The 16,610-nt window shown below is 39.5% G+C and overlaps 1 protein-coding gene across 1 annotated transcript in view; it reads left to right on the top strand.

The window, feature by feature from the left end:
- Positions 1-16,610, top strand: part of MMP16 (matrix metallopeptidase 16) — a 243,844-nt gene that overhangs the window by 207,034 nt on the left and 20,200 nt on the right. Inside the window, exon 7 of the mRNA XM_054018842.1 lies at positions 10,252-10,390. Coding sequence (XP_053874817.1) covers positions 10,252-10,390 — 139 coding nt within the window. The remainder of the gene's footprint in view (positions 1-10,251; positions 10,391-16,610) is intronic.

Consider the following 16,610-nt stretch of genomic DNA (forward strand, 5'->3'; position numbering starts at 1 on the left):
TAAAATGTACCCAATTAAGGACACCTTTTTTACATGACAGCTCTTTAAAATAAGTCTAGCACAGAATGGAGACATTCATCTCTAATATCTGTGCAGATCTGTGAAAAGTTCTGTGCAGATCAAGTACTGGTATTTATGAACAATAACACTCTGGACGTATTAAGTTCTTATTGACCGTAGTGAATTATCTATTGAGGAAAAGACATAGAAAGCTTGTATGTCTAGCATTGACTTATGACAAAAAATATAACCTCCTGGGGTTTGTGCAATTTTATATACTGTGCAAATGGTTGAAAACTGTCCTGCTTTTGCCATAATCATGTCTATTGTAATGATGTGCACCATGTTATAGCAAGATAATAGTCCTTTATTGCCTCACTAAATAACTTAGGCAATAAATAGCCTAATATTTTCACTAGTAAAATAAAAAAGCCCGGGCTCAGTACAGTTTTCTGTGGTTTAACAAGCTGATCTGAACTGTGGCATCTGTGATGACCAGGGAAGCAACTGCTCACTAGCCCTGTCAGCTAAAGATCCAGATTAATCCTTTGTGTAATTCCTTTGGCTTCAGTAGTGTTACAGCAGAAATGACCATGGCAGTGATGTAATGACAGAAGCCAGTAGCCAGTGCAAAATTAGAAAAACAAAAATATTATGCCTGGCAAGTCCAGTCAGCTGTATTCGTACTTGAAAACTGAGGGAATATTGAGTGGAGTAAGGGGTACTCAGATCTTTTAAAAAAAATAATAATGGCGTCAGTGGGAGTTTGCTGGAGAAGAACCTCAGGGCCAGGTCCTAAGATGGTTATAATTAAGATATTTATAAGTGATGTTGAATACAATTTACCTAATGGAAGGAAGTTCTAAATAGGTTGTCAGTATTACTTTAAAGGCTTAGATTGCTCTTTATTTTTTGACCTTTACAAAAGTGTGCTGTGTTGGGTAGAAAGCAGCGCACTGACCTTCTTGAACCAAGCTGTAAAATGAATAATCTAGATAAGAAGACAAAACAATCTAGGGTAATGGTAGATTTGTTTTTGTTTTTCAAAAACGCTGATAAAAAGTAATTAAGTAGTGCTAATGAGTGCAACTGGCAACAACTGGAGTCTTCCCTGTGCTGAACTCAGAAAGTCCCTCGGGAGTTTGGCTGTTACTTGTACTGCATTGTGTAGGCCAGTGGGAATTCTGTGACCCATCCTTCTCTTTCTGTCAGAAGCAAATGCTCAATTTGGCAAAGAACTATCACACCTTTTTTGTTGACAACGGCCTATATGGATCCAAGGAGAATCTTATTTGAGTTAGACTGTCCCGTATAGTCTGGAAAGTGGTGGTGGACAGGACTGTGTTATTGCCTGGAGTTATCTATATTTCTTTTTTTGTTTGGATCTTAAAAGAAAATAGAACATTGTCTGTCTGAGCCATGATTCCACTGAATATTAGCAAATTACCGCAGGATTCAGTCATCATCATCATCATGGTATTTAGCCCTATGTTGTTGTTGTTGTTATGGAAAAAGATTGTTTTCCCTTTCTATGACTACAGAAATTTATAGAGATAGTTGCAGTACAGAGTCACCTTTCACCATTCCCCAACATTTTGACTGAATTTCTTCATACTCATTTTTTTTAACTCTGTTAAAATTAAAATACAGTTGGAATTTTGTAAATTGTATCTTTTGGCAGCTTGACGCTACAGACTAAATCCAAGCAAAAGGAGATTAGAGCTATGTAAAGTCGTCCCTAAAATGCATGACTGTGATTTACAAAGATATGCTTTAGTGTACCAGATGAAATTCTAGCTTTATTAGCTACCCTAAAACTTTATAAGCTTTGCCTATAACAGGTATGTCCAAACTTTGCTAAATGTGAGGCTCCCATTTGGAAACTGCTGGAAGCCTGAGGACCTTACTGAGGCTTCAATCCGACAAAGCACTTAAGTACGGACTTAATTCCATCTCTGTTTAGCAAGGCACTTTAAGCACTTGCTTAACTTGATGTGCTTTGCTTAATCTGAATTTACACCTTATTCGATGCCCATTAAAGTCAATGGACCAATTTCTGGGAGAGCTAATGGGAGTTGGCTCAGGCCTGTAGTGCAAATACAATATTTTTCTAAGATTTATTTTTACAACTGGATTTTTTTAAAATCCAGATGAACAATCTGAAATATCTTGCTTATGAGGCAAAATGACAAGGAAGGAAAATTCCATCCAGCAGATGTGACAAAGGATATTAGAAATACAGCAATTCCAAACTGTTGCTGCTTGTTTGCTTCTTCTTCTTTAATAACTGATCTCTGAGATATTGTCTGTGTTATGAGGGTTTTATAGAAAATTTGGGGATGACAAAAAGCCATTTGGCCTGTTGAGACTTATCGTTACATCATTTGTCCCAGAACAGCACCTAGTCATTCTTAGATTGATGATGCCTCAAAAATCTTGCCTGCAAAACCATTCTAAGCATTTATTACTGTCAGAGCAAAAAAGTACTTCCTAAAGTCTGTTTTTAGGATGTTTTTCCTTAACTTTTATTTACAATAAGCTTTCTTGTCTCATCGTTGTGCTATAATGAAAAAGTAACTGAAGCTGACATTCTCTGCACCAGCTTTCAGAACATATGCTTCAATTAGGTCTTCCTAGATACTTGTTTCTCTCAGTTATCTTTTTTTTTCCTTTTGCTTGTTCTCATACTGGAATTTAGGCAATTAATCCTAAAAATTGTTTTGCTGCCCTTCCTTAAGTGTCGTAATATATCTTACAGTATAAAGTGGCTAATACTGAAAATAGTAGTCTAGTGTCAGACAAGCATAGTGAAACTGTAATGTATAATTGTATTGCACGAGCAATGACACAGCTAGAAATTAAAAGGATTTTTTAGTAGAACTATTTCCAGCCAGACATAATTTTTTCAAAAGAAAACCTTTCATACTGAGAAATCTATTTGAGTAATTTTTGCTAGGTTAACTTGCTCCTATAAATCTGGGATTAACAGAAGAGCATAAGACAAGCCATATTGGGTCAGACCAATAGTTTACCTAGTCCAGTATGCTGTCTTCTGACAATGGCTAGGCCAGATGCTTCAGAGGGAGTAAACAGAAAAAGGTAGTTATTGAGTGATCCATCCCCTGTCGTCCAGTCCCAGCTTCTATCAGTCAGAGGTTTAGGGATGCCCAGAACAGGGGTTTGCATCCCTGACCATCTTGGCTAATAGCCATTAGTGGACCTATCCTCCATGAACTTATTTAATTATTTTTTGAATAATACAGTTGTACTTTTGGCCTTCGCAATATCCCTAGGCAATGAGTTCCACAAGTTGACTGTGCACTGTGTGAAGTATTTCTCCGTTATTTTTGTTTTAAACCTGCTGACTATTAATTTAATTAGGTGGCTCTTGGTTTGTGTGTTATGTGGAGGGGTAAATAACAGTTCCTTATTCACTTTCTCCACACCATTCATGATTTTATAGGCCTGTATCACATCACCCCTCATTTGCCACTGTTCCAAGCTGAACAATCCCACTGTCTTTAACCTCTCCTCATACAGAAGTTGCTCCATATTCTTAATAATTTTTGTTGCCCTTCTCTAAACATTTCTCAATTCTAATACATCTTTTCTGAGATGGAGAGATCAGAATGCATGCAGTATTCAAGATGTGGGCATACCATGGATTTATATAGTGGCATTACGATACTTTCTGTTTTATTATCCATCCCTTTCCTAATGGTTCCTAACACTTCGTTAGCTTGCTTGACTGCTGCTACACATGGAGCAGATGATTTCCGAGGACTATCCACGATGACTCCAAGATCTCTTTCTTGACTGTTAATAGTTATTTTAGCTCCCAGTATTTTGTATGTACAATTGGAATTATGTTTTCCAATGTGCATTACTTTGCAATTATAAACATTGAATTACATCTGCCATTTTGTTGCCCAGTGGCCCAGTTTGTGAAATCTGTTTGTTACTCTTCACAGTCAGCTTTGGACTTAACTACTTGAGTAAATTTGTATCACCTGCAAACTTTGCAACCTCACTGTTGTCCAGATCTTTTATAAATATGGTGAGCAACACTAGCCCCAGTACAGATCCTTGGGGGCCCTGACTATTTACCTTTCTCCATTGTGAAAACTGATCCTCTTATTCCATGACTCCTTACTTTGCTGAAGAGCCTTTGGTGAAGGACCTTGTTAAAGACTTTCAGAAAGTCCAAAAACAGATCTACTAGATCACACTTGTCCACATTTATTGACCCCCTCAAAGAATTCAAATGGATTGGTGAGGCATGATTTCCCTTTACAAATGCCATGTTGACCACTTCCCAGTATATTGTGTTCTTCTATGTGTCTGATAATTCTGTTCTTTACTCTCATTTCAACTAATTTGCCTGGCACTGATGTCAGGCTTATTGGCCTGTAATTGCCAGGATCCCCTCTAGTACCTTTTTTAAAAAATTGGCATTACATTAACAGTTCTCCAGTCATCTGGAACAGAGGCTGATTTAAGAAATAGGCTACATACCACAGTTAATAGTCTGTGGTAGGTTCTTTGGTATTCCCTCCCACCCCCAAATGTTAAATTTAGTTATATTATGGTTGCTATTACCAAGTGGTTCAGCTATAGTCACAGTTTGTACCAGATCCTGTGCACCACTTAAGTCTGAAGTAAAAAAAGCCTCTCCTCTTGTGGATTCCAGGACCAGCTCTCCAAGAAGCAGTCATTAATGGTGTCTAGAAATTTTATCTCAGCATCCCATCCTGAGGTAGCAATTACCCAGTCAATATGTGGATAGTTGAAACCCACTATGACACTAAACGGGGGGAGAGGTACATACGCTGGAGTGTAGGGATAGGGTCCAGAGTGATGTACACAAATTGGAGGATTGGGCCAAAAGAAATCTGATGAGGTTCAACAAGGACAAGTGCAGAGTCCTGCACTTAGGATGGAAGAATCCCATGCACTTCTACAAGCTAGGGACCGACTTCCTAAGCAGCAGTTCTGCAGAAAAGGACCTGGGGATTACAGTGGATGAGAAGCTGGATATGAGTCAAGTGTGCCCTTGTTGCCAAGAAGGCTAATGGCATATTGGGCTGCATTGGTAGAAGCATTACCAGCAGATCAAGGGAAGTGATTATTCCCTTCTATTCGGTATTGGTGAGACCACATCTGGAGTATTGCGTCCAGTTTTGGGCCTCCCCACTACAGAAAGGATGTGGACAAATTGGAGAGTGTCCAGCGGAGGGCAACAAAAATGATCAGAGGGCGGGGGCACATGACTTAGGAGGAGAGGCTGAGGGAACTGAGATTGTTATTCTGCAGAAGAGAAGAGTGAGGAGGGATTGATAGCAGCCTTCAACTACCTGAGGGGGTTCCAAAGAGGATGGAGCTCAGCTGCTCTCAGTGGTGGCAGATGACAGAACAAGGAGCAATGGTTGCAGTGGGGGAGGTCTAGATTGGATATTAGGAAACACTATTGCACTAGGAGGGTGGTGCAGCACTGGAATGGGTTACCTTGGAAGGTGGTGGAATCTCCAACCTTAGAGGTTTTTAAGGCCCGGCTTGACAGAGTTCTGGCTGGGATGATTTAGTTGGGGTTGGTCCTGCTTTGAGCAGGGGTTTGGACTAGATGACCTCCTGAGGTCTCTTCCAACCCTAATAATCTCTGATTCTATGATTACCATGTCCCATTGATTGTCATCATTCCACCAAGTTTATGTGATGCCTATTATATCAATATCCTCAAGTTCACCCATCTTAGTATTTAGACATCTAGAATTTGTATACAGCACTTATAAGAACATAAGAACAACCATACTGGGTCAGACCAAAGGTCCATCTAGGTCAGTATCCTGTCTTCCGACAGTGGCCAATGTCAGGTGCCCCGGATGGAATAAACAGAACAGATAGTCATCAAGTTATCCATTCCCTGTCGTTCATTCCCAGCTTCTGGCAAACAGAGGCTAGGGACACCATCCCTGCCCATTCTAGCTAATAGCCATTGATGGAACTATACTTCATGAATTTATCTAGTTCTTTTTTGAACCCTGTTATAGTCTTGGCCTTCACAACATCCTCTGGCAAAGAGTTTCACAGGTTGACTGTGTGTTGTGTGAATACTTCCTTTTGTTTGTTTTAAACCTGCTGCCAATTAATTTCATTTGGTGACCCCGTAGTTCTTGTGTTATGAGAAGGAGTAAATAACACTTCCTATTTTCTTTCTCCACACAAGTTATTATTTTATAGACCTCAATCATATCCCCCCCCACCTTTAGTCATCTCTTTTCCAAGATGAAAAGTCCCAGTCTTATTAATCTGTCCTCATACGGAAGCCGTTCCATACCCCTAATCATTTTTGTTGTCCTTTTCTGAACCTTTTCCAATTCCAATATATCTTTTTTGCGATGGTATGATCACACCTGCAATCAATATTCAACATATGGGCATACCATGGATTTATATAGAGGCAATATTATATTTTCTGTCTTATTATCTATCACTTTCCTAATGATTCCCAACGTTCTGTTCACTTTTTTGACTGCCGCTGCACATTGAGTGGATGTTTTCCAAGAACTATCCACAATGACTCCAAGATCTCTTTCTTGAGTGGTAACAGCTCATTTAGACCCCATCATTTTATATGTATAGTTTTCAGAGTAACAGCCGTGCTAGTCTGTATCCGCAAAAAGAAGAACAGGAGTACTTGTGGCACCTTAGAGACTAACAAATTTATTAGAGCATAAGCTTCCGAAGAAGTGGGCTGTAGTCCACGAAAGCTTATGCTCTAATAAATTTGTTAGTCTCTAAGGTGCCACAAATACTCCTGTTCTTTTTATGTATAGTTTATATGTATGCTTATAAAATTTGTCAATATTTAGTTGTCTGCCTTCATGTGATGAAAGTGAGTGGGACTCGTTTTCATTTGACTGTTTCTCTTCAGATCCTATCTGATATTATCAACTTTGATCTTCTCCTCTGTACTAGGATCTAGAGAATCCCCATTAATAAATCTTCCCCTAAAGGATGTCTCTGTCCAAACCATGTGCTCCTTAACACCTGTCAGCTTTCCCCCAACCCTTAGTTTAAAAATTTCTCTACAACTTATTTTAATTTTACACACCAGCAATCTGATTCTGTTTTGGTTTAGGTGGAGCTCATCTTTCCTGTATGGGCTCTTCCTTTTACAAAAGTTTCCCCAGTTCCTAATAAACCTAAATCCCTCCTCCAAACACCACTCATTCAGATGCTGCAGTTCTGCCTATATAACTGGCTCTATGTGTGGAATTGGAAGCATTTCATCTTTAATCTCTTACCTAGTAACTTAAATTTGGCCTTCAGGACCTCTCTCCTACCTTTCCCTATATCATTGGTACCTACACGTGTTACGACCACTGGCTCCTCTCCTGCACTGTACACTGAAACACCCCTTCTATTCTGGATGCACTTAGACAGTTTCTATGTAAGGTTAATATTTTCTTCACAAATTTGTGAATAATTGCATCAGTGGAAAAATGAACTAGACAGAGTTGTGACTTATACTTGAGAAGGATGATGAATACAACCCATTGTATGCCTGCTCCAGCAAAAATATTAGTTTGGTTTCAAAGCTGCACCAGTTCCCAGAACACTACAGATCTGGTTTGCTTGGCAGGCTGACCTATTCAGACAGAAGGTCTAGGCTGCCATGCAACAGAGATGTGACAAGATGCGATATTTTTCTGTTTTGTTTTGGGTTTTTTTTCCTCAGCAATAATTAATTCTGTATTATTTCTTATACAGTTGGGATTTCATGTTAAAGGGTAAGAAGAGGGATAACCTTTACTTGTCACAGGAAAGTGGTTCAGAATGTTCATTACTTCAGGGCTATCATCTGTCGTAGAGTAATTAGGTTTGCAGTCCACACACAAAAGGGGTAAGCACTTGATCAGGGCCCCCTATCTCAACATGTTGATAAGGTAGCACTGAAAAAAGCATAGGCGGCGAGTTCTATGGGCCCCTGGAGCCTGCACCCCATCCCTTTCCCACACACCCCCTCCCACCCCCACTCCCTCCCCAGCCCAGGAACGGCACTGCAGGCCTCCTCCCCCAACCCAAAATCCCTCCCAGAGCCTTAGGGAGGTGTGGGGGTGGAGTTTGGGGAGGCGAAGTTTGGGGGAGGGGCCTCTGGATGTTTTGGGCACCACCACAATTTCTACAAACCTGCTGCCCCTGGGAAGAATTTGTGGTTACCAGTGTTGAAGAGATACAGCAAGGGTAGCTTTTCCTGCATTCTCCTAGTGCTGACAAAATAACTTCCCTACATTCCCCAGTCTGAGCAGTGCATCCTCAGCATGGATCAGTCACTCAGCAACCATAGTTTAGCCCAGTGGTTTAGCAACCTGAGGACCCCATTTTGATTTAAAAATTTTCCGTGGACCCTCAAGCCCCCCGCTCAGCCCCAGGCCCTGCCCCCACTTCATCCCAGTCCCAGTTTGAGAAACGCTGGTTTAGCCCATAAAGATATGCCATTGTAAACAATGACAATACAAGAGAATTGAGAGTCTACGGTATTGACTGCGCCATGGGAAACATAACCTTTCACCAGATCGGATACTGTTTAGTATCACATATAGGAACAGAAAATCTTTGCCACGTGATGATCCATGTGCTGTGAGTTGTTGGTCTTAGTGCAATTCTTAGTGCAATGACTGGTAATAGAGGCCAGTGCCAACAGTTTTGATGGCAGATTTGCAATGTGGACACCAGTCCAGTAAGAACTGAACTATGACCACCACATTCTAAATTTCCCATCACAAATGTTGATCCTGGTCTCCTTGTTATCAGTCACTGCAGAGAAGAAGTGAATCAGATTGCAGAATGAACTATCCTCACAGCCCTGGAAATAGTCCATTCAGACCAGGGCTCGACAGGCGTCATTACACTGACTGCCCTGAGCTTTGCTTTAGACCCATTGTCAGGATGGGGTGGGGCAGATCACAGTGATGCTCCCTAGGCTGTATCTCTTCTGTGCAGAGAGGGCTTCAGTCTCCAGGGATGTCCATCTGACACTTTTCAGGTTAATAAGAAATTCACGTCTTGGGGAACATACAGATCTGGGCAGGGCCGGCTCCAGGCACCAGCGAAGGAAACAGGTGCTTGGGACGGCCAATGGAAAGGGGCGGCACATCCGGGTCTTCGGCGGCAATTCGGCGGCAGGTTCCTCCGTCTCTGTCTTCCTCTTTGAGCTGCCGCCGAAGTGCCGCCGAAGAGGAAGAGAGGGAGCGAAGGACCTGCTGCCGAATTGCCGCAGAAGAATGAAGCGGCACGATTGAGCTGCCGCCGAAGTGCTGCCGATCGGCTTTATCTTTTTTTTTTTTTTCGCTTTGCAGCTTGGGGCGGCAAAGCAGCTGGAACCGGCCCTAGATCTGGGTATCTGCAGTTTTAGAAGATGACATGAAATTGATTGTTCACCAAATATATGATGGGGCTGCTGCCAGGCACTCACTCATGTAACTTAGTACAGGATTTGGAAATATGCAATGAAGTACTGAGGGCTGAAATTTGGCCTTGATTGTTCACTCAAACTAGGGGCTTTGAAAAGAAACAAATCAAGAGGGGAAAGCCTTTTTAAACTTTTATTATAAACTCTTCCTAAACAAATTTCTGACAAAGATTTCTGTTAAATTTACTGGGCTTTCCTACAGAACAACAAATTTAACTAGAATGGATGTGGGTCTCTTGTGCACATCTTACTTTTAGACATTGCAAATATATCAGATATTCAAAAATTATTGCTGTAATTCAAACATGGACCCCAAATCTGTTCTTAGCTGCCCCATTGTAAGCCTAAAATAGTCCCATTGTGTTCTACCAGTGTCACTGAGTGGAATTTGAGCAGTGGTAGTTTGCAGTATACACACTCTCCTGCCTTTCCTTTTTAAGCAAAATGGACATCTGTTACAGGACTGTCAGATATTTGGTAAGAAATATCCTCAAATTTCTGCCTCTCCTTTGAATGCACCTTTGCTTTGTTTGTGTTTTTTATTTTTGTTTTTAAGAAATCATTAGATCACTCTTTAAGAGGGACATTTTTTTCCTTCCATTTCTCTGCTGAGGGAAAACTCAGTTCTGTACTCCTTCATTATTAATGCAAATATGGTTAGACAAATAGGAAAGTTGTTGTCCTAAATTGACATTGAATGGCTTTTCTGTCTCTCAGAAACAGATCAACAAGTATAGAGGCCTCCAATGTGCTAAGAGATGCATTTGTTTGCTTTCCAGGATCAGTGGTTTTGGCGCGTTAGAAACAACAGGGTGATGGATGGATACCCCATGCAGATTACCTACTTCTGGAGGGGTTTGCCTCCAAGTATCGATGCAGTCTATGAAAACAGCGAAGGGAATTTTGTTTTCTTTAAAGGTAAGAAGGGCAAGAAATCTAGGTGACATTTAAAGGCCTGCTGTCACCTCATAGAAACATTTTAAAACTTTCTTCTTATAATGAAGTAAAATCTTGTTTATTTTCGCTAGTGGCTTGTCATATCCATTGCAAATTCAGAATGTAGAGAATTAGCAAATAAGTGAACAGATAAAAAACAAGCATCTAACATACTTTGCACACTTGGCAACTATTGTTATTATTAATGATAATACTTTATATTAGTGATTTTGGGGTATATTTGTAAAAGTAGGTAAGTCTTACTAGTAAAGGCCATATGGCAATGATCTGCTATTAAATCTTTGCTCACACTTTTTGTGTGTGAACTATAGGTTGTCTGGATTAAGAAAGTATGAATGAGTGAGTTTCTTTATATTTTTTCTAGTTATCTTTCTTCATTTCTCTTATTACTAGGGCATTTGCATATTTCTAAGTGGCATCTGTTCCTGCTACGTATATTTTATCATGTGTTATCTGTGCCACATTGTAATTATTTGCTCTGGAAATTATGATGCTACAAATTTGAGGTGGGAAATGAATTATTAACAGATATCCCTGTTTCATGCAAATGTCCCTAGTCATTTTTTTAAAAAAAAGAGGAAAAACCCCAGAAAATAAAGTTATGTGGATTGAATTGTTGCTATGCAATTTGTTTTTTTGAAAGTTTTACTCCAGGCATCAGCTGTTCTTTAAAATTAAAGTTCTTAAATATGCATCTAATTTAGATTTAATGTGAAAATTATACTTTATGGTAGATAAATAGTAGTTTATCATTGGAATCTGTTCATTGGGAATGAAACCAATGTAAAATGTAATTACTTTATAAGGTAAGAACTGTGAAAACAAAGGAGAATATGATTTGAGAATGAGAATAGTTGTGAAGCTATCAGAGTTAACTATATGGATTGTGACTGGCTCTGTTGTTCTTTTTCATATGAAAAAGCAGAAGAACAATGCAGACATTTTCCCTGCCATTTTTCAAAATATGAACAAGGTTATTAGGTCAAAAAATGGACCCACCTGTACTATAGTAGAACTAGTGTGGAGGTACAAGAAGCATTTCATTCACTACTCAAGTATGGTCACCTCTGGAGTGTGAAGGGGTAATTGTAATTGTGCAGAAATACTACACAACAGTTTAATACAGGCAATGAAGATGAAAAGAACTTGCACCTTGTTTGAGACATAGAAGTTACAGGTCTTTGTATTTACTTTATTTACTATATGATAACACACAACACGTGCCTTTTATTCCAAAGCCAGCTCATAAAATGTATACCATATGATAAACTGAATTTTATTTTCCACCTTTAACCTTCTCAATAACACTCTGCCTTCTAATCTTTCTCAGTTATGACCAATGTTCTAAACCTCTAAACAACAGTTGGCATTTTCTAATATAAAGGTTGTACTGTACCACAAAAAAGATTGTCATGCATCCCTCTACTCCCATCCTTCCTAATAAAGTGCTTTTAGGAGCGTGTTATGACTGAACTAATCAGCAAGCAAGAGGCAAAGATCTGTCAATCACAGGTAGTGTATAAGCACCAGTCTACCCATTTCTTCCTGGTTGTTTGCCTTCTGCATGCTGGAAGGGTAGAGCAGTAGCTGTCTCAGTATTTCACCCACTGTGCGCTCTTTCATTCTACCTTATTCGTTCTTCTCCTATTCTAGCCCAAGAAAAGATGAAGAAGCACAGAAGCAAGAATAAAGGGAAAGGGAGAAAAAAGCAACACAAAGAAGACATCAACTCTCCTGTGTCTGCTCTCTCCAGGGCCCCAGTTACACAGAGAGTAAAGCAGCAGAAGAGAGAGATTTACCTCCTATAGCTGCTTCCATCCAGTAACCAAGGAATCAGGGAGGAATTGACCAATGTGCTGCATATCAGCTCCTCAACTCCTCCTGTCCCCACCTTTCAGCCTAGCCACATTGTTGTAGGGTGTTGGTTCTATCTAGGTCCCTGGTTAGGTGTTTTCTGTCTGGGTTTCTATAGGGTTGCCCATCACTGTGTTATTTAGAACCTCTCTCTGTCAGTGGCCTAGTGGATTTCATAAGCCCAGCTACCACAGACTTTCTTTTAACAAATGTGTCAGCATTTCCTTGGCCCTTAAGGCCATTTGTGTAAACTCCAGTAATCATAAGTGGTTTGCGCAGATGAAAGTCATAATATGAAGTAAGTTATAACGTTCAGGCTTAATTCACCCTGCAGAACCTTTATTTATGGTGATAATATGAGAAACAGAAAGAAACCATTTTAACCCCCAGGCCATGGATGAGTTTATCAGCATGACAACTAAGAAAGCGGAAAAAGCCCTGTTTAGCTGCAAATGGAACTGAAAATTGAGATGCAAATCAATTAGACTCAGTGAACATAGAACCTCATAACACCTTTTTTACACAGTCACTTTTTAGGGTGCTTGAAGGCCAAGGGTACTTTTCCCTCATAGTGACCCCACTCTTCCTATTGCATTCATTAGCAGATAATTCCTATCATACATGGCCTGAATTTCAGTGCAGAGTGCAGACCCAGGCCTTCCTCAGTATTCCTCAGATCCAGGATACCAGGATGCCTGGGAGGACAAGCCTTGCAACCCTGCACAGCAAGAATCACTTCCACAAGCCCCTTGTTTCCCTATAGCTGGAATCCTCAAAATGTCAGTACTCTCTTTTTTATTTAAATGGCCTCTTGCTGCACTCTGCCATCACAGGCATCACCTCTGAGGAATAAAGACCAGCCATTGTAGTTCCTTGGCTACTGTCCCATGGGACAGAAACACACCGTTTTCTCTGAAGATCTAGATTGTATATTTCTAGTCATTGCCATGCTCTTTTCTGCCTTCTCAGCCTGCTTTGCATTGCATTAATGTGTGTAGAGCAGAGGCCAGAAGGTAGGTTTCTCATTCTACAAGGCTTATCCTGTTATATTAGTTGTCTTGGAAACAGCCCACTTCCCCTTTGTTTTCAGAATCCTCCACAAAGATCTTGTCACCCTCTGTTGACCTGGATATAGAGGTCGGGTGCATTCTTGCCACATCTCCTCAGTTGTCACCTTATTTCTGTGTGTGGTATACAGATCCATTTGTGCCTCTGAAACTGGAGTGTAGACGTCCATGCAAAGATCAAACTGTCAGACCTCTCTAACTCTCAACTGGAGTGTAGAAGTCCATGCAAAGATCAAACTGTCAGACCTCTCAAGAAGATCAAGATAAAGTAACAATGGACTACAGAGTTCCCTAAGGACCCTCTTCTCTAGGCTCACCATTCTGCATCATAGTAATCGTCTCCCTTACACTGTAGTCAAAGTTGCAGATAGAAATTACCAGGCCCATTCTTTAAGCCTATCTTCCTTCCCTACTCAGTGAACCAAAAGGATATTTATCTACTATCCATCTGCTGATCCAGGCTTTGTTTATTCTTCATTGCTTGTCCAGTACAGGGACAGAATCATTCAGTATGGACAATGGATACCAAAATAATTTGTGTAAAGTATAGCTACAGTTCCCTGGGACAGAAGCACAGACCTGGGATAAAGTTTAACTCCTCCACTTATGGTGCCTAGATAACATGCAGGCTTAACAGTCTGGTGGCTGAGCAGAAGCAGTATTTATAACCATAGGTTTCTTAGAGGAAGTCTCTGGTTGCTTCTCTTGAGGTCAGTAACACTCAACCTCAACTACAACACATACCGTACTCTCAAATCTCTGCTTTGTGCTGGAGAAAGAGGCAAATATGTATTTATGCTTCTTTCAGAACATCCTCTGCTTCCTATGGGCAGGCTTCAAAAGGACCTCAAAGTGAATTTTCCATCAAAATTTCTCTCTTTTCTTGCTTTGGAAGTTTTGTTATTAAAAGGAAGTAGGTGGACTAGGACTTATATGATTGACAGATCTTTCTCTCATGTTTTCGGATCTATGGAGCAATAACACTGACTGTAGGGGCTGTTGCCTGTAGGATGGGAGAAAAGAAGATTGAGTCAAACGCAGTTGTCGGTAAGTAATCTTCACCTTGTTTTTCCCAGCAAAATTGCACTGATTCTAGGTCAAGGACTAGCAATATGCAACCCAGGCCCAGTGACATTTTTAAGATGCAGCATCTTGTTGGACAGAAAAGCCTGCTTTCTGACATGAGAAATCTGAAAACAACCCTTCCTAATTCCGTCCCAATGATCTATAATGTATTTGATTTGGGCCCTTGATGTTTAGGAGACAGCAGACCTGAAATTTGAAACAAGTAGATTATTAGAAAACCTACTTATAATATTTTTTTTAGGTTTTGAGGGTTTGGTTTTATTTGTTCGTACTCAGTCATCTCTCCCTCCACTTGTGCAACTGGATTAATGGCACTAAGGCAATTCTGCTTTAAAGAAGAAATATAAAACAGGAGCTAAATAAAAATCTTTAAAACAAGCTTACATTTTCCAGCAGACCTATGCTGTTAAATACAAGGCACAAACAGATGATCTGTAATGGTAGTGTGGTATGCAGGTGTTATTTGCATTCCTTTGGGACCGTCTTCATAATTTACAGTTCTGCTATCCCAAATTCATACTAATAAATCCTATCAGCAGATCTGTATATTTTTTGTATTGTCTGTCTGTGGAGACCACTGATTTTAGGGGCATATTTAATAAATTATGGCTACTTGTAAAAAATTTGCTGCTTTTGTGGAATCAAGTCTCCCTTTCCCCACAGAGCATTGAGACTTTTTAGTTTTCAATGTGAACTAGTTTTATGTCCCTTCAATTTACATTAATATTTATTTATACAAGGAAAAACATTTGTAAAAATTCAGTAGCACACTTGGAGAGCATGGCTATAAAGCAGTGCTTGCTGTTTTTGGGAGCTGAAGATACGCAGCCTTCTTTCTTGTGGCTCGTAATGCATGCAAGGTATGTGGCATAACATAGAAGGCTGCTTATAAAAAACAGATGTTGATATTCTTATTGTTATTCAGTACTGGCATCTATACTGAATAATGATAATAAAATAACACCAGAAAGGCACATATATATTTTTAAAATGGCAAAAATGTAGATAGTAAAGTTTATTCTGTGTACCTTTTGGAATTTAAATAGTGTTAAAAATGAAATTGTCAGGCCATCTGCATTGTTGAAACCTACGGCCAGCCAAATGTAGCAATGGAAAAGCTGTTGTAAAATTTATATTACCACTGCCACCATAACGCTGAATAATTCTTATCCCACTACTTGACAGTTTCATTTTGAAAGCTAAAATGTACTTGTAGTGGGGCATCACGAAGCAGTAAATAGGGAAGTGACAGGGGCCAGCTAGATAAATAGAAGGACTTGGAAAAGCTTATAGGAAAAAGGGAGGAGGACAAAACATACTGGGATTGAGGTCCAAAATATTTAAAATATGAACATTGGGGAGAAGAGAGTTCCAGAATGTGAATGAGGAAGACAAAGAGACATGAGTATAGGTTTTTTAATGTATTTTATTGCTATGAGTAGATTTTTTTCTTAATATTTATTATATTAAATACTTTAAATACTGTACATAGTACTTATAAAATGCACATACCATAATTCCATTTTTGCATAATGATGACATGAAAAAAATACTCCACTTAGTTCTTGAGAACTCAAGAAACCTTTGATTAATTCATATCCTGATTATATACAAAAGGGGATGTAGTCTAGTTGATATCTCCTGTGTGGTTGGTTGTAATGGTAAGTAGATAATTAAATAGTCTAAAATAACCAATATTTACTATCAAAACCTCAGTATGCTAAAGCAAGCATATATATTCTTTGTGTGTGTGTCCTGTATTTCTAATCAATTTTCAGAATGGCGACAATAGATTTTCAAAAACTTCAGGTAGTTACAATCACAGTCCATTTTTTTCAAATTGTTTCCCTTTGGTGTTGGGTATTCAGCTAAGCATTATTGCAAAAAACCAAAACATTTTGACTTTATCACTTGCTTCATTCTCAGACTGTGACCTTACCATCTTGCTTGTTGTTATATTAGGGAATAGATGGTGAAAAATGAAACATTCAGAAGATTGACCAGACTTTATGAAACAGGGTGATTTATTAAAATCTATGAGACTAATAAATCCACAAACCAGACCTGAAAGGAACAACTTGGTAAAACAAATGTAGTGCTTGCTGCTGCCAAAGAGATATGGCACTTGCCTTATTATATGAGTGACCATGTATCTGGAAGAAGGATCAAACCAT

Source organism: Malaclemys terrapin, chromosome 2 (genome assembly GCF_027887155.1).
Source record: "Malaclemys terrapin pileata isolate rMalTer1 chromosome 2, rMalTer1.hap1, whole genome shotgun sequence".
Taxonomy (NCBI): Eukaryota; Metazoa; Chordata; order Testudines; family Emydidae; genus Malaclemys; species Malaclemys terrapin.